General features: G+C 38.3%; 1 protein-coding gene across 1 annotated transcript in view; it reads right to left on the reverse strand.

The window, feature by feature from the left end:
- The window catches only part of LOC124788209 (SH3 domain-binding protein 5 homolog), a 102,068-nt gene that overhangs the window by 46,986 nt on the left and 36,317 nt on the right, over positions 1-18,765 (reverse strand). Inside the window, exon 7 of the mRNA XM_047255387.1 lies at positions 8,193-8,426. Within this exon, the coding sequence (XP_047111343.1) occupies positions 8,193-8,426 (234 nt within the window). The remainder of the gene's footprint in view (positions 1-8,192; positions 8,427-18,765) is intronic.

Genomic DNA, 18,765 nt, shown 5'->3' on the forward strand with positions numbered 1-18,765 from the left:
TATGTTAATTGAAAAGTCATCTGCCAGCCATCCATAATTATGTGTATCATATTTACGCCTACTGAACTTTTCTAAAACTTTGAGCCTTAAACTGATTTAACAGAGCAATACAGAATTCGACTTTTAAATTAATTTCTGACTGCTATGATGTGGCCCGCAATAAATTCCTCTTCTGTACAAACCTCTTTACTTCAGACTAGCACCCTATATCCTCAATTATTTGTTGAATATATTCCAATCTCTGTCTTCCTCCACAGCTTCCTAAGTAATACGAAAATTATTCCCTGATGTCTTAATACGAGGGTCACTCCAAAAGAAATGCACACTATTTTTTTTTAAATCCATCTTTTATTCTACATGTTTGGAAGTTTTACAGTGTGTAGATAGATCCTTTAGGAACAATATTTTCATTTCTCCACATAATTTCCATCCCTCTCAACTGCATTACGCCATCTTGGAACCAGCGCCTGTATACCCGCACAGCAAAATTCTGGACCAACCCGTTGGAGCCACTGTTTGGCAGTGTGTGCAAGGGAGTTATCTTCAAAACCTTGGTCCATGAAGAGAGTCTTTCAGTTTCCCAAAGAGATGATAGTCACATGGAGCCATGTCAGGATTGTAAGGTGGGTGTTTCAGTGTTGTCCATCCGAGTTTTGTGATCGCTTTCATGGTTTTTTGACCGACATGTGGCCGTGCATTGTCGTACAACAGCAAAACATCCTGCTTTTGCCAATGTGGTCGAACACGACTCAGTCGAGTTTGAAGTTTCTTCAGTGTCGTCACATATGCATCAGAATTTATGGTGGTTCCATTTGGCATGATGTCCACAAGCAAGAGTCCTTTGGAATCTAAAAACACCGTAGCCATAACTTTTCTAGCAGAAGGTGTGGTTTTGAATTTTTTTTCTGGGTGAATTTGCATGATGCCACTCCACTGATTGCCTCTTTGTCTCTGGTGAAAAATGATGGAGCCATGTTTCATCACCTGTCACAATTCTTCCAAGAAATTCATCTCCACCATTCTCATACTGTTCCAAAAGTTCACTGCATACTGTTTTTCTTGTTTCTTTGTGAGCCACTGTCAACATCCTGGGAACCCACCTGGCACAAACCTTTTTTAACGCCAACACTTTCAGTATTCTGCGAACACTTACTCCCCCTATCCCAATGTAGCGTGACAATTCGTTCACTGTGATGCGTCAGTTATCAGTCACCAATTCGTTAACTCTCTGCAAATTGTCTGGAGTGTGTGCAGAATGAGGCCTGCCGCTGCGAGGACAATCCTCAATATTGCCGTGGCAGTTTTCATCACATAACCTGCTTGCCCACCGACTAACTGTATTGCGATCGACAGCACCATCTCCATACACCATTTTCAACCTTTTGTGGATGTTTCCCACTGTCTCATTTTCACAGCACAGGAATTCTATGACAGCAAATTGCTTCTGACGAACATCAAGTGTAGCAGCCATCTTGAAGACATGCTGTGACGGCGCCACTCATGGGAACAGGTTGAACTAAGTTTGAAAACAGGTCGGTAGGATGTATCTACACACTGTAAAACTTTCACACATGCAGAATGAAAACTGTATTTTTATAAGAATAGTGTACATTTCTTTTGGAGTGACCCTCGTATGTTCTCAGTCCTTGTCCCTCCTTTTGGTCACTGTTTCCTATATGTTCCTTTCTTTGCCAAGTCTAGAAAGAGTCTCCTCAGTCAGCCCACCTAATTTTCAACATTCCTCTCTAGCACCACATCTCAAACAGTTCAGTTCCCTTCTGATCTGATTTTCCTACAGTCCACATATCACTACCATACAACGCTGTGCTCCAAATCTATATTCTCGGAAGGTTCTCCTTCAAAATAAGACCTACGTTTGGTACCAGATGACTTCTTTTGGCCAGGAATACCCTCTTTGACTGTGATGGTCTGCTTTTTATGTCCTCTTTGCTACAGCCATCATAGGTTATTTTGCTTCTAAGGTAATAGAATTCCTTTACTTTGTCTACTTCATGACCACCAATTTTGACGTTAAGTTTCTTGCTAGTCTCATTTCTGCTACTCCTCGTTACTTTAGTCTCTCTTCTCTTTCTCTCAATCCATATGCTGCAATCTTAAGACTGTTCATTCCATTCAACAGATCTTGTAATTCTTTTTCACCTTCACTGAGCATAGAAGTGTCATCAGCAAATCGTATCACTTATATCCTGTCAGCCTGGACCTGACATATGAAAACGTAAAACTGCTACTGCTTTGGCTTGTGGTGTGGCAATGAGACAGGTATCTAGTATGCAATCAGCACCGGTCACGGTTAGCACTGAAGCACTTGAGTAGTCTGCCTTGTGAAAAATTTTCCTAATTCCTGAAGTTTTTATATATATATATATATATATATATATATAAAAAACCAGAGACGGGCATACTTTATTGTGTCATTAGATTTTTTGTGACTGATTTACTCAGAGTTTTAATTAGTGTTTCATCAGTTTCCTCTTGCATAAGTTATTTCATTCTTTTATTTATTTTTTTGGTTTTCTGCTCATGATGGTATGGAACTAGAGCCTTGTATTATCAAATTACATTTCTTTCTTCAATATACATCGAAGTCAAAGCATTTGGGCAAAAGGTGTTACGGCAGCTTTTATACGTTTGTTGCATCAACAACTAACATGTGAACAGTGAACTTTACAATGGAAATATATTGCCAGAAAGATAAGAATTTTCACAAATGTTTTACCTCTTTTTCTAGAAATGAACTTGAGTTAGAAGGTGTGGAGAGCTATGAGGAGACAACACTGCGAAACTGGGTGTCTAATGAGGCTGATGAGCTCCAGCAGTGACATATGAACATTTCAGATTAAGCTAAAAAGTATGCCTAACCTCAATGGCATGGGAAGTTATTCAAAGTGCCTAGAGGTAAGGTTTGCTATAATCTGTTCATCATCATAAGAATAAACCTGATGTAAACAAAAACAAATGCAATGATTGGTCAGAAGCCAAAACACATGTACACTGGTATTGTTACGCTCTTGGAAGTAGGTCCTACTTATGTATTAAATATCTTATTACTAAGTTACATTAAATGAAACTTCAAGATATTCAAATGTATTAACAGCCAACAACATTTTTCTTAATCATGCTTTAGCTACGTAGTTTTTATTTCAACAATCATGTACAGTCACAGCTTCAGCAGCGTTGTGCTCTGATTGCCGCGCTGTTAATGCGCATTAAGAAAATGGCTGAGGCTGCTTCCTGTTCCGTAGTAAAACGTGTGGAACACGTGTTAAAAAGTGCTGAGAAATAGGCTGTTCTTAACTTTTTCATAAATTGATTGAGATAATCGGCTTTGAAGTTTTCTCAGCGTTGTATATAATGCAGTCGATAAACTAACTCACATAAATGTGTAGTGCAGTTGGTAACGTAATGGAACGTGAACAAATTGCGGATATTCGTGTGTTGGTTCAAATCTCCCCAGTATCATTTTCTTTTCTCTTTCAATTTGAAATACCAACATCTCATAATTATAAAGCTCATCATCATTTTTTATGAATAATGCATGTCTTGTTTCTAATTACATATTGGAGACGAAACTCCTGTTTCCATTTTAAATAAAAATTCTTAATCATTGGTGTTTTACAAAAGACTGTTCATAAAAGCTGTTTAAATTAAGAAAACATAACATTCTAATTTTTTAAGGCAAAAATGAAAAACCAGATTCTCATTATTTGGACTATGACCATCGTTTTATACCACAGAGGTAGATAAGTATCATAGAAACATGAAAAACAATCATTTTCACAGCATCGAGCACATCATACAACTACTGCATGTTTACATTTGCTGCTGTACCATTACATTATGAACCCAGCAGAAATGATCTGGAGCGAAGCTGCGGGATTTGGCCCAAGAAGTAACAAGACTGTTAAGCTGCCAGACGTATGGGAACTAATGCACGCAACTTTTTCACACATTACTGCCAAACACTGGTGGGACATAGAACAGCTCATCATAAAACAAGAAGAGAAAACGCTGCACCTGCTTAGCTTCGTGGATTCTGTTGTTGATTGTCTTGTTATCAACGTAGCAGGTGACACTTCCCAAACTGAAATGTATTTCTTCGATTCGGATAAGGAAGGAGCTAAGAGATTACCAGATGACTGACTGTAAGTAATACCTTCAATATTTAACTATATGGTGAAATCCTTCAATAATCTCTTACGTTACACACAGCTATGCAGAAAATTTACCCTGCGGTTAAGTCAGGAATTTCATCATTCTTGTTTTTATTGTATTTTAGCTAAAGATGATAACGTGTTGCAGTTTTCATCTAGTTGGAGGAGGAGATTAGTGTTTAACGTCCCGTCGACAACGAGGTCATTAGAGACGGAGCGCAAGCTCGGGTGAGGGAAGGATGGGGAAGGAAACCGGCCGTGCCCTTTCAAAGGAACCATCCCGGCATTTGCCTGAAGCGATTTAGGGAAATCACGGAAAACCTAAATCAGGATGGCCGGAGACGGGATTGAACCGTCGTCCTCCCGAATGCGAGTCCAGTGTGCTAACCACTGCGCCACCTCGCTCGGTCTCATCTAGTTGTCTAAGGAGCTTATTGTGGGAGATTTGCCATGTATTATTTCATTCTGCTAAAAAAATTAAATGACTTTCGAAGCTGTATTGCTCCTCTGCTCGTCGAATTTTACATGTGAGCTGCAGCTGGCCACATCACTGCAGGCTAGCTGTACCAACTGAGTGGCCAGTGCTGTCCAAGTTAAATGTGCCGGTAAAGCTGTTGTCCTGTATTGTCACTAAGTTGATGTGCGTGTAACGCACAGCACAAAATGTTCCCTTATTATCATACTTGACAGTACTCGAGGCAGCTTGGCTGCAGTCCCACATGAAACGGATATCAATGAGGCTCCAGCAAACGCTGAAGAATACATAGTGCAATGTTTACATCAGGTTTATTCTTATGATGAATGGATTATATCTTTGAGGATATGGTCAAAACGAAAGAAACTAAACTGGAAAGCAACTCAGGGGATAATGGGTACTTTATAATATTCTACCAAAAAAATTGTAAATGACGAAAGAGCAGCTCATTAGCAATGATAAAAAATATTTATCTTTGACAAGATAACATAAATTTTTGAAATAAGCCTTCACATAACAGTCCACTTGAGCTCCATCAGGCAAATCAGTCTGGCTTACAATTTTTCAAACACCAAAATGCTAGCGAACTTTTGACCATATGTCATGGGGAAATCTCAAATTAAAACCTAAACATTCACAGCACACACGGAAAGTAGAAACCTGCAATGCAAGAATGTAAGGTGCAGAAGGGAAAAAACATGTTAAAAAGTGCTCACACTGAAAAAGCTGCAGTAAAACCACAGTTATGACTGTTTACTTCATCTAGTAATAAGCTAAGGAATAAAGGTTCAAAGAAAGATTACAAAATGAAAAATAAATATAAATGAGGAACAGAAAATAAGATTAAAAAACACACAGGACTCCACAACTAAGAATTCTGACTCATTTGTCTTTGTTAGAAGAATCTTACTAAATAAAACACTGCAAGAGTAATGTTACAACAATCCAATAGCTAATTTTTTTAATGTTATGTTATACCTGCAACACTCTCCAAAGACAAAATGTGCTTACCATACACAGTTTATTACATTTAATATGGGCTGTTATTTGAACAGAATACATCAATTCTCTTAAACTGAAGAAACCATGAAGCTTAAACTACGATTTTTCAGATAATTGTCTACTGATTCAAGGGTGTATCATTTGTTCAAGCACTGTCAGTCAGTGAGATATGCTTTGTGTCTCAGTCTACCTCTGTGTTGTTGGTATGTTCAACAGAATTTGTAATCCATTCTATACTATCTTTTGCGACACAGAAGACAATAATATACAGGGTCTCTCACCTAAACTTTTCACCACCAATATATCTGTAAGCACAACAGATACTGACAAATGGCTTTCATGGGTATGAATGTATGGCTGGGGCTCACACAACTAAATAGAGTGAGTCATTTTAAACTGTGTGCAAATATCGGTTTCAACACAAACTTATGTTTTTTTTAAATTGACACCCAATATTATTCTATTCGCAATCAATAACATGAAAAATCACAATAATAAAGGCATTGGTTGCATTGCAATACGTCAATTACATCCTGAGAAATAGGAATGCGAAGTTGAAATATGAAATGAACAGAACGTGCCACTACTGCACTTCCCGTGATGCAAGTGTGGCCCGCATGTCATGCGTAATCGCGATGTGATTGATGTGTGTATCCTTACTTTCACTGTTATCATGGCGCCCTATACTAATAAGGATTCCTGTCACAAACATTGTCCATCTGTTCTAGGCATTTGACATGGTATTCACAAATGAGGGAATTTCTGACATCATATTACTGTACGGAAATGTCACCAAAACGGCACAAGTGCAGCACAGGTGTATGCCCAGCGGTACCCTAACAGACATCATCCAATACATACTACTGTCATGAATATTGTTAGAAAGCTTTGCATGACAGGGCGGTTGTCTCCATGAATGCAGATCTGGAGCAGAGGTAGCTGTCCTGGTAGCCACTGCAATAAACCCTCATGAAAGTATTTGTGAAATGGAGAGATGCATGGGAATCCTTTGAACAAGTGTGATGTGTAGTCTGCACAGTCATAGATACCACCCATACCAAATGACATCTCATTGAGGCCTCTGTGGGAACAAAATTCACAATCACCTGGAATATTGTCAATGGGTTCTGCAGCAAGGCCAAGACTTTATGAGAAGGGTGCTGTTAATCAATGAGGCCATGTTTACAAACCATTGGAATACCAACTTACACAATATGCACTACTGGTCACCAGAAAACCCCCACTGGATTTGCCGGTCTGAACACCAATGTCAGTGGAGTGTCAATGTATGGTGTGGTATTGTAGGATACCATATCATTGGCCCTTATTTCATTCATGCTACTCTTGACAGGTGACGATATGAGTGGTTCCTGAGATGCACCTTACCTAGTCCCATTCAGTATTCCAGCACGGTTGCTGGACCTCAATCCACAGATATTGGTGGTGAAAAATTTAGGTGGGACACCCTGTATGTGTTGTTAAAAATAAATGTTCCCTACTTTGAGAGGTGTTAGTACGGACTAAAACAAGACAACATTGTCCAGTAGACATGGGCTCTAAAATGCATACTTCAACATCTCCGAGCATTTGTTCAGCAGAAGAGTTCGGTTTCATAGTATCAAAGAACAAGCGCTCATAACTCTTAAGGAACGCATTTTAGAGCCCATGTTTACTGGAAATTGTTGTCATGTTTTGGTCCATGGAATGCCTTTTTTTAACATCCTGTATATCACAAAAGATAGTTCAGAGTGGATTACTACTATTAGTGTACACAATGACAACACACAGAGGAAGAATGAGATCTCAAACATACTGGCAATAATTGAAAAAGGACCTTAGTTCTTGTGTATCAAATTACTAAGAATTTGACCCAAAAACCTACATGACACCATCTTTCCAAAAAAACTGAAAACTCTCTGGTTGAAAATGAATTTTGCAGTTCAAATGAGAATTTGTATATACTGTTCTTTGTAACCAATGGTGTTAGAGCGTGTGATCAAAATGGCTGCTCCTCAGAAAATAAGTGATCCTAAACTTTTCTGTTTTTGATATGCTGACATGACTTACATAACATGTACAACTGCCATATATAATGTAATCCTACATTATCTAATAAAATTCAATTCGTTTTAATTCAGTGGTCGTACACAATCGCTCAGTGTACTCACATAACACAGCAAGTAAGCAGAACCTATTCTAGGCGCTTAGTCCGGAACTGCGCGACTGCTACGGTCACAGGTTCGAATCCTGCCTTGGGCATGGGTGTGTGTGATGCCCTTAGGTTAGTTAGGTTTAAGTAGTTCTAAGTTCTAGGGGACTGATGACCACAGATGTTGAGTCCCATAGTGCTCAGAGCCATTTGAACCATTTAAGCAGAACCTACAGAGCATATTTGCATAGGATAAATGTTTAATATAAATCTTATCAAAAGCAAAATTCATGGGAGAAAATTGCAAAATTACAATGAGGCAGTAAGACTGGACATTCCCTACAACATACCATTTATGAAGCTTGTAAGCATTACATTTCTTTACATGACTCACCTCATATTCCTGTTCATCAAGTGGCTCACTATCATCCCCAGCAGAAATACTTCCGACAGAACGACGGTCGCATCGGTCCAATTCTACTTCATACCCTGGCAATGGGACTAACTCAGCACCGACACCAGGTTCACGTAAGCCAAGCGCAGTGCCTGCTCTCTTGCAGTGGATTTCCTCTGAGATGCGTTCCAAGTTGCGTAATGTGTCTGCATAAGATTGCTTTGCTGCAGCCACCTACAAAGTGAATGAATTTTTAAAAATTACTTTAAAGGGAGAAGTATACCAATATTTACTGTAAATATTCATGAAAAGATAAAGCTGTTATAAACTGAAAAGCTGCTTGAACATTGCAGTGCTTTATTGGGCATGATCCTATTGAGAGTGGTGCACCTGTATCTTTCACTCACATTTAAACTGACTTACCCAACCAGATATAGGAGGGGCTACACATTAATGTTGACTACCAAATATGGTGCAATTTGGCATTTTTCACATTAATAAGCCATTGCCAGAGGTGAAACAAGCAGTAGGTGAAAGAATATAATCCTAGGATCACCTGAGGATTGAACCTACGCCATTGGCTTTCTTTACCATTAGAATGATAACACCTTCTATGAGAGTAACGAAGGGAAAAGATTCCAGAACACATTATACACAAACTAATTACATTTCCAATTCAATCTCAACCTAACATCCTTACAAACATAGTCACTTTTTCATAAGAAGGCCAGAGAAACAGACCTGATGTAATTGTTAATTTTACATTGTTGAAATACTATTAGCTGATGTGTTTTCACATGTTTTCCCGGGGAATATGCCGTTTGAAGGTCTCTAGGGGATGCAGATAAATTGATCGTTGCAGCATGAATTTTCAATGGCATAACATGCGAGGATGGCAACACCACCTACTGATGAAATGTGTCTGCAGCTCTCTTGTCACTGTAAACCGAAGGTAATGGATCGGTTGACTTGAGCCGACGTATGCATGAACTGTACTGTCAGATCAGCGAGTTTGAAAGAGAGCACATTATTGTCATGAGAGAATGTGATGCATCCATCCAGGTAATTGCTGCTTTTGTGGGACGAAGTGTGCAATGGACGTGTGCAGAATGGTTCATGGAAGGCCATAGAACATGATGATATGGGTCAGCCCCCCCCCCCCCCCTCCCAACCTGAGAAGATCGACACCTCATAAGAATGGCAGAATGGCACTTCACGGCAGATCTGTGTCCTCCTTGGCTCTGGTGCAACAGTGTAACACATTGTACACTATCAGTGGTGACAGTCCATCACCGTTTATTATGGAATAGGTTATGTGTGTGTCGTCCATTTCTTCACATACCTTTGGCAAATGTGTAGAATCCTGCTAGACAGCAATGTTGTATGGAATAACATCACTGGGGACAGGAATAGCACCTCATAGAGTTTTTGGATGAATTCAGATTATGTTTGTTTGAAAATTATGGCCACATTTTGGTTCGCCACAGATAGGGGGAGCAGGATTACAGTGACTGTATTTGCACACAATATACAGGGCCATCTTCAGCCCTTATGGTGTGGGGTGCTACTAGGTACAACCACAAATCACAGCTGGTTCATGTCCAGGGCACTGTGACCTATGTGAATGACATCCTGCGACCCGTAGCCATACCCTTTCTGCAAAATGCCCCAGGCGCCATTTTTCAGCAAGATTATGCACTACCACAAGTTGCTGCAAGAACACATGCCTTCTTGGTGTCACAGGATGTCAGACTTTTGCCCTGGCCACCAGATCAGCAGACTTGCTGCCAATCAGAAATGTGTGGGATACGGTGAAATGACAGTTGCAGTGCTATGACAAAGCCATCCATCAGGGATGAACTTTGGAACCAGTAGAATGCAGCATTGATAGCTATACCACAGGATGGCATTTACATTCATGCACACCCTACACACGCGTACACCACCATGCATGGAACAAGTTATCTAGGCAATGCTGAACCGAGGTGACTGAAATGCTAATCATTTCTGCAGAACATACTAATACATGTCCTGTGAGCATGAACGCCCTATCTCTAGTCATTCAAGGTGTTCTGTTTTTTCTGAACATGAGTGTATAAAATTACTTTTCTTCTCTCAATCCATTGTCATCTTGAGTGTCAAACGATATGTGCCCTTAAAAGATCTCTTCAAACCCAAACATTATGTACTAAAGTCTTTGCATTTTATAAGGCAATCAGAAGCTTTATATGGTAATTTTTAGTTACCAACTGCAATAAGTCCATTATTTAATTTTTAATAAAGAGTAATTAGTAGTTATTTTAGTCTAAAGCTTTTCACATTAAAAAAAAAAAAGTGCCAAAATTCACAAGGCAGACAGCAAAATTATCATTGTTTTTAACATTTGATGGGCTTTTTATTGAAGAAAAAGGACAGATAATTCTATATGGGATCAAGGAGAAAAGATCACCAATTACAAAACTCAAATTTTCTAGTCATTATAGAAATTTTTAAAACCCAACAATCACAAGGAATTACTCCCAGCTTTTCAGATAAGGCTAGAGAATTTTCTACATAACCCACAGATGAGCTTTATGCTTGAGAAATTCATCTCTAATCATTTCCACACTAATTAAACCAGAAACAGGGAATTTTAAATGCTGATAGGGATGAATGCCGATTAGAATGATATTTCGAAAACATATTCAGCACTAAAGATGGAGTTACATGTAATTCAACCTAATAATCAGACATAAGGAATAGGTTACACATAAAAAAATTGTGACTTGATACAGACACATCACGTAAATGTCAGCCTGTAGACAGCTTTCTGTCCATCCTGATTTGCTGCTAAGTAAATTTCTAATGTTCATTTTAAAAACCACTTGTAAACAGCTGCTCTCTCTCTCTCTCTCTCACCAGGACTGGTGAGCGATAGTCAGTTGCTTATACATGGTTTTTAAAATGAACATTCAGGATCAGGATCTATGTGTGGAAAAAGAGAATGATGGAGTTCATAAACAGTAGTTAAATAACTGACAAATTTATTTTCGTTTTAATCAGAGGACACTTTATACTTCAAAAGCTTTATCATTGTGAAGTTAATTTGTATTTTTCAAGTCCTGTAACTTAAGTAATTGATGACCATGAAGCTTGAAGTTTTCGTCTCAGCAAGTTACAATATACAGAGCAAAGTTCTCAATTTGCATGTGAAAAAGTATAGTAAATTCTAAAAGATGTTATAACCACTGAGACAAGTTTGGATGAAAACTTATTTTATATTTAGCTTAATATCTGTAAAAACTGTTTTTCATATATGAATGTATGAATCTTTGGGATACTGTACAACCCAAGTCATTCAGAGGTACAGCAGTACACACTAGGACTATGCTGATCAACAGAAGCAGCAGGAGTACCACAGAAGGTAAAATGACATTCTGTTTATATATGTCAAACCATATATTTGTGTTTCTTCCCATTCCATTTACATATGGAATATGGAAAGAATGACTTGGTAATCATCCAATAGGAGAACTCATTGTATCTTAGAGGTGTCACACAGTATCATTAAATTAGCAGAAAACAGTTTGTGCTCATGTCAGCTGCTGTCTGGTGAATGGATTTTGCTATTTTCACTTGACAGAATATTAACATCAGATAATCTTTTCAATACAACATTATGGACCAACAAATAAAAAAATAGAACGAAACCTGTACTAAAAATAAGTACATATGTCTCTATGCATCTGTTTCTCTTGACAACTGCCATTTGTGTTTGTAGGCATGTGTGTCCATGTGATATTTAGTGTCTGATCTCTAAACAGATGAAAATATTCACACAATTTTGAGTGAAAGCACAAGGCAGCATGAAGAAATTAAACAGAAGAAAAGTGAGTCACAGTATCATAAAGACTGAACAAACTTATGAATTTACAGCTTTTTAATTACTAGCAAGTAATGTGCTGGAGAAAAAAAAAATCAAAGCAATATTTTCTATTTCTGTCTCTACACAAAAATTATTGTTTGATTTGGTAAATGGCTTTCTCCCACTGTTTACTACAATCCATTTAGCTTAAAAAGTGAATATATATTCACAAACCATTACCAACTGAAGCAGATCAACCAACATATGCTAATTAAAAATAAACTGTCTTAACAAAGTTCAGAAGTATGTACAACAATGTAGGGAAAGACAGACTGCTACTTACTGTAAAGATAACATGATAAGTTGCAGACAGGCACAATTAAAGAACACTTACACATAAGCTTTCAGCCGCAGGCTTCATCAGAAAAAAGAGAAACACACACCATTCATTCACGCAAACAAGCACACCTCGCACACACGATCACCAATTCCGGCAGCTCAGACCAGAATGCAGCTAGCACATGGAATGGTAACAGCAATTTGGAGAGGGCGGGGAAGGGGAAGGGATAGCAGTGTATGCGTGGGGGAAGAGAGGAGCGCTGTCTGGTGAAATGTGCAGGGACTAGAATGCCCACAGACACGGTGTCAGGAGGTTGTGGGGTAGGGAGGTACGTACATATCCCCCCCCCCCCCCCCCCCCGTGTGTGTGTGTGTGTGTGTGTGTGTGTGGGGGGGGGGGGGGGCGATTATTAATCTTCGACATGATACGTAAGCTTTTCATTTTCTTATAACTCTTCTCACTAAAGAACAGCATCATCTATACGATGATGACGAACGCAACTGCACGTCTGTGCTTCTTCAGACTATTTTTACAGTTCTCTCACACTACTATTGTAATAATTTTGAAGCCTTTTCTTTTATCAAAGGTTTCTTTGATACATCACTGGTGCCATATTTTACATGTTCTTGCTGTTAAAGGCAGAGAGAAATTTACTTAGAAAATCATTTAATTTATAATTTACATCAATTGCCTCATGTACCTTATGTCTTACCCACTCAGTCAGCATTTGAGAGCTGTATACTGAAGTTATACATATTGATAAGAGTTAGTTGTGAGACACTTCTATGTAAAGCTATATAACATTACACTGGGCACTCACGTGGCAACTTTCTATGCCACCTAGAGAAGTCCTTCCTAACCACCCACAATCCCAAACCCCTCAACTGGTTCAGATTCCCTGTTGGCATCTTTGTGATCTGGACCGAGGGTGAGGACACCACCTCTATTTTCCTACAGAAACTCAACACCTTCTACCCATCTGCTACACCTGGTCCTCCTCAAACTGACAATCTACCATCCTCAATGGTGCCATCCACCTCCACATCAACAGTTTGCCACCCATTCCACACCAACAAGTACCATTATGAAGTCTAGCCACCCGAGGTCATCGTTATTTGTATTGATGAGCAATCCCTCTCCAAATATGCCAAGGGTCTCACTGAGGCCTTCATTACCCTCCCAACCTTATCCAGGAAGAGCTATCTCGTGCCTTGTCTCTACAGTCACCTGCCATCTCCCACATAACCACTGTTGGGCAAGAGAGTACTCCTCCTGTGACTCGGTATCAGCCAGAACTTAATCACATTCTCTGCCAGAGTTTCGACTCTCTCTCATCATGCCCTGAAATAAGCATATCCCCCCCCTCCCCTCCTACAGCAGGACTCTGCCACCCACCAAATGCATGCAATATCCTTGCCCATCACTTGCCTCATAGCTCAAATTCCTGCAATAGAACCAGATACAAGACCTGACCCAAACAGGCTCCCTCTACCACATACTCCAATCCTGTCACAGGCATATACTTCACAACAAAGGCAGAGCTACCTGCGAAAGCAGCCATGTAATCTGGAAACTAAACTGTAAACATGCTGCTTCTTTCTAAGAAAGCATAACAACTAACAAGTGTGTGTCTGGCTGCACGAATGGCCACTGACAAACTGTGGCTACGAGACAGCTCGACCACCCAGTTGCTAAACATGCTGCCCAACACAATGTGCTTCACTTAAATGACTGCTCCACGGTGTGCGCCATCTGGATTCTTCCTACTGGTGACTCCATTTGAACTTAACCAATGGTTTGTTTCTTAACATTTCAGATTAAGATAATTTTTTGTACATCTCTGGTAGTAATTATTTTTATGAAAAATCCCATATTAAAATTGTTTTGGACCTTTCATTCTTGAGTAATAATTTTTAAAACCTCCACAATTATGCCATTCTTGTTAGGTTTTTAAATCTTAAAATCACCATATCTAAAAAACTATTTGATTTACAGGCCTAAAATTTGTATCATTTTATTCAGTTTGTTATAAACTTTACAAGTGTGTGCCAACTGGCAATATTCATAACAATGCCAAATTTTTGCTTATTAGATTATTTTTTAATTTTGAAAATTTAAATATCTGATTTTTTTTTATTTTGGAGAAAAGCATGTTAGTCATACATTATTTATTAACAAGTGTGCCAAAGTTTCATGTGGTGTTCCAGTGGGAACGCATTGAAATAAATTTTATTTTAGTGATAAGCACAGCAGCTAGTGCATAGTTTATAGGGCTCTGGACTTGTTACTAAGATATAATATGGCAAAAACCAAATAAGGCTGTCAAATCATTATTTTTTATGTAGTGACAATCAATTTATTACATTTATAGAATTACACACTTAAATTTAAATTCACATTTAGCTTTCGTATGTTAATTGTGAAGATATTTTAACATGCACCATAACAACACATTCTGCAAAAAGACTATGAATAATTTACTCAACCTTCAAGTTACAAATAAATTAATATTAATCAGTATTATTATACAATGATATAGCTGTCATTATTTACCAGTCTGTTATTTGAGTGCCTCGAAAAGAAAATAATTTTATGCACTTTCAACAATAAAGACTTTACAGTGATCCACTAACAACCTTATTAGACTCTAAGATTATGTATTGCAGTTTTCTTTCAGATTACATAATCTAGTTCTCCCAAGGAATGAGGACACATTGACAAAACATGTTCTTTTCTAACGCAATCCAAGGCTTTTCGCAACTCTTCATCTGATAGTTTGTATGTTCTTCCAGCAGCAATTGTGTGATTTAATTTACGACTTATTTTAGAAGCTAGATTAAGAAAAGGCAAACCTACGTTTCTAGCATTTGTAGACTTAGAGAAAGCTTTCGACAATGTTGACTGGAATACTCTCTTTCAAATTCTGAAGGTGGCAGGGGTAAAATACAGGGAGCAAAAGGCTATTTACAATTTGTATGAAACCAGATGGCAGTTATAAGAGTCGAGGGACATGAAAGGGAAGCAGTGGTTGGGAAGCGAGTGAGACAGGGTTGTAGCCTCTCCCTGATGTTATTCAATCTGTATATTGAGCAAGCAATGAAGGAAGCAAAAGAAAAATTCGGAGTAGGAATTAAAATCCATGGAGAAGAAATAAAAACTTTAAGGTTCACCGATGACATTGTAATTCTGTCAGAGACAGCAAAGGACTTGGAAGAGCAGTTGAATGGAATGGACAGTGTCTTGAAAGGAGGATATAAGATGAACATCAACAAAAGCAAAACAAAGATAATGGAATGTAGTCTAGTTAACTTGGGTGATGCTGAGGGAATTAGATTAGGAAATTAGACAATTAAAGTAGTAAAGGAGTTTTGCTATTTGGGGAGCAAAATAACTGATAATGGTCGGAGTAGAGAAGATATAAAATGTAGACTGGTAATGGCAAGGAAAGTGTTTCTGAAGAAGAGAAATTTGTTAACATCGAGTATAGATTTAAGTGTCAGGCAGTCGTTTCTGAAAGTATTTGTATGGTGTGTAGCCATGTATGGAAGTGAAACATGGACGATAAATAGTTTGGACAAGAAGAGAACAGAAGCTTTTGAAACGTGGTGCTACTGAAGAATGGTGAAGATTAGATGGCTAGATCACATAACTAATGAGGAGGTATTGAATAGAATTGGGGGGAAGAGGAGTTTGTGGCACAACTTGACTAGAAGAAGGGATCGGTTGGTAGGACACGTTCTGAGGCATCAAGGGATCACTAATTTAGCATTGGAGGGCAGTGTGGAGGGTAAAAATCGTAGAGGGAGACCAAGAGATTAATACAGTAAGCAGATTCAGAAGGATGTAGGCTGCAGTATGTACTGGGATATGAAACAGCTTGCACAGGATGGAGTAGCATGGAGAGCTGCATCAAACCAGTCTCAGGACTGAAGACAACAACAACAACATCTGGTCTCCTTGGTTACGAAAAAGGAAGAGCTGGTCCACAAGGATGTATAAATAAAAGTTTACTTCTCCTTTTTCACCTCTTGGTAGCAGAGTAGCCATTCCCCATTTGTTGTCATAGGCACAATCAACAAGTCCTGTAATCTGTTCAGCTGCAACATCTGGACCCACTTGAATTTTATGAACATCAAAACCCTTAAGATCAAAAATAAGTTTTGCCTTACCTTCGGCTTTGCTCATACTAATAAATACATGATACTTTTGGGTCCTGTGACTGCACTGACTTTATAAAATCTTTTTGCCTAGCTCCTTATTTATGGCGAATGCTCATCATTTGTCACATAGAAGAAGTGACTCATGACATATATGCTTTACCACACTCAAACAGTTGGAAGGGAGGTAATATTTGATCATGCTGTGCTTCCACAACTGATTAATATACATTTATGTGTATTTATTAAGCCTTCTATATGGTCATCCTAAGTGACAAAGTGGTACAAATGTGCCAGTGAAATGATTTACAAAATTTAATTTCTCAATAAAATGTCGAACTGCATTTGTTGGAAGGCAGAAAGTACAACATACCATTTTGTTGAAGTCCCTTCGACATTTTACTGGGCGATTAAGCATTTAAAATCATGAACCTGCACTTTTCTGCAACTTTATCCCATGAGCCTGTGTGCTTAATTTGTTATACATGCACACAGCAATCTTGTTCTTTTCCTCTCACTAGTGCTTTAACCTATACTGAAGTGAATTACTATCAACAGAAGTGATTTCATATAGTTCATATTTTTAGAACAGTGTGTGTGTGTGTGTGTGTGTGTGTGTGTGTGTGTGTGTGTGTGTATGTGCGCGCGCACATGCGTTTCTATTTTGGAAGAAAGATGTTTTGCCCAAAAGCTTAAATGTTTAGCAGTCTTCTCCATTGCGTATGTCTGCAACTCCTCTAAGAGGTAAGTATGTAGTTTTACATAATTTAGAAACCATAAACAATCTTTTGCATCTTGTACTGCTGAGTGGCGAAATCACATAAATCCAAGCACAGTGGCACCAGTGAGAATGTGGAGATTTGGTGTATAACTTTGCTGCCTGCAATTTCCAAGAGGAGGAAAGCACAATACAACTGGATAGACCTATGACTGAGTCATGCACTATTACTAGAAATCTTGCATACGGCATTTCAATACTTAACTTTACAATGGCAACAAGTGGCTGTCAGAATGCCCTAATATGCAAAATCTGAATAAATGCAATTACGTTGGAGTCACACATTTTCTCAGTTAATATGACAAAAAGCTGAAACATCACTTAGTATACTGTTCTGTATTTATAGGAGTGTCAAATCTAATACAGAATAACTTGACTGCTTCTGTTTGAAATACACCCATAAATAAAATAAGGAAGGAGAGAAATGAATCCAATTTTATCTCCATTATTCTTGATGAAGCAACTAATGTGTGTAATTTCTTGTAGTTCTCCTCAGTACTATGCTATGTCATAGGTGTTAGTCACGAACATGAAAAGTTCCTAAAATTCATGAACATGTTCAGAATTATGATGGAGCTGCAGTTGGTTGGTCATTTGAATGGAATGCAATCAAGAGAGGTAAACATATTTTCCACTGTAATGTTTGTTCACTGTATTACTCATCGACTGAATTCAATGTTATCGCAAGCTCTGTTGAAAACCAAAGAATGCAGAATTTTTTTCTTTACTATGAATGGTCTTCCTACTTTTTCTTCCAAGACAACATAAAGAACCTGTGTTCTAGATGAAGAAGTAAAGGAACAACTGCCTAAAGTGACTGCTACACTCTGGAGTTCTGTCTCTCATCTGCTGAAAACCTTATACTGTATTGCGGTCTGCTGGTTTCACCTTTCAAGAAGATGATAGATCCAGATAAGCAGGATGAAGAAACCTATACTGCTGCTCATGGATTTGAAAGCATGGTGCAAGATGTCAATTTAAATTTTGCCATACATATGTTTTCAGATATTTTCTCCTCGCTAGTGCTGTATTTGACATATTGCAAGCCAGAGCTTACAACATTGCCTAATGTTTAACAAAAATGAATGAATCTGAAGAAATGTAGATGGCCAAATGTGATGGATTTAAAATATGAAATATTCATGTTTCAACATATGGATGAATTGGTAACTAAAGAAAAGCTTTTCAGCCACAAAAATGATAAAACTATGAATGTAGTTCACACTTTCAAGAACAGTTTACAAACTTAGCTCTGTTATTAATTGGAAAAGGTCTCCTCTGGCAGTTGAGGTCAGTGTTTGATGATTGGGTGATCAATAAAGTCATCAAAAATACAATTCTATTGTAAATGCTTACTTTTATGGAAGTTCAGTACACACCACTGGCAGATATACATACATAAAAGGTAATTCAACACTGTAAGTTCAGTATCCATAAATCGTAAGTAGCTTTAT

The sequence above is a fragment of the Schistocerca piceifrons genome, chromosome 3 (assembly GCF_021461385.2).
Source record: "Schistocerca piceifrons isolate TAMUIC-IGC-003096 chromosome 3, iqSchPice1.1, whole genome shotgun sequence".
Taxonomy (NCBI): Eukaryota; Metazoa; Arthropoda; class Insecta; order Orthoptera; family Acrididae; genus Schistocerca; species Schistocerca piceifrons.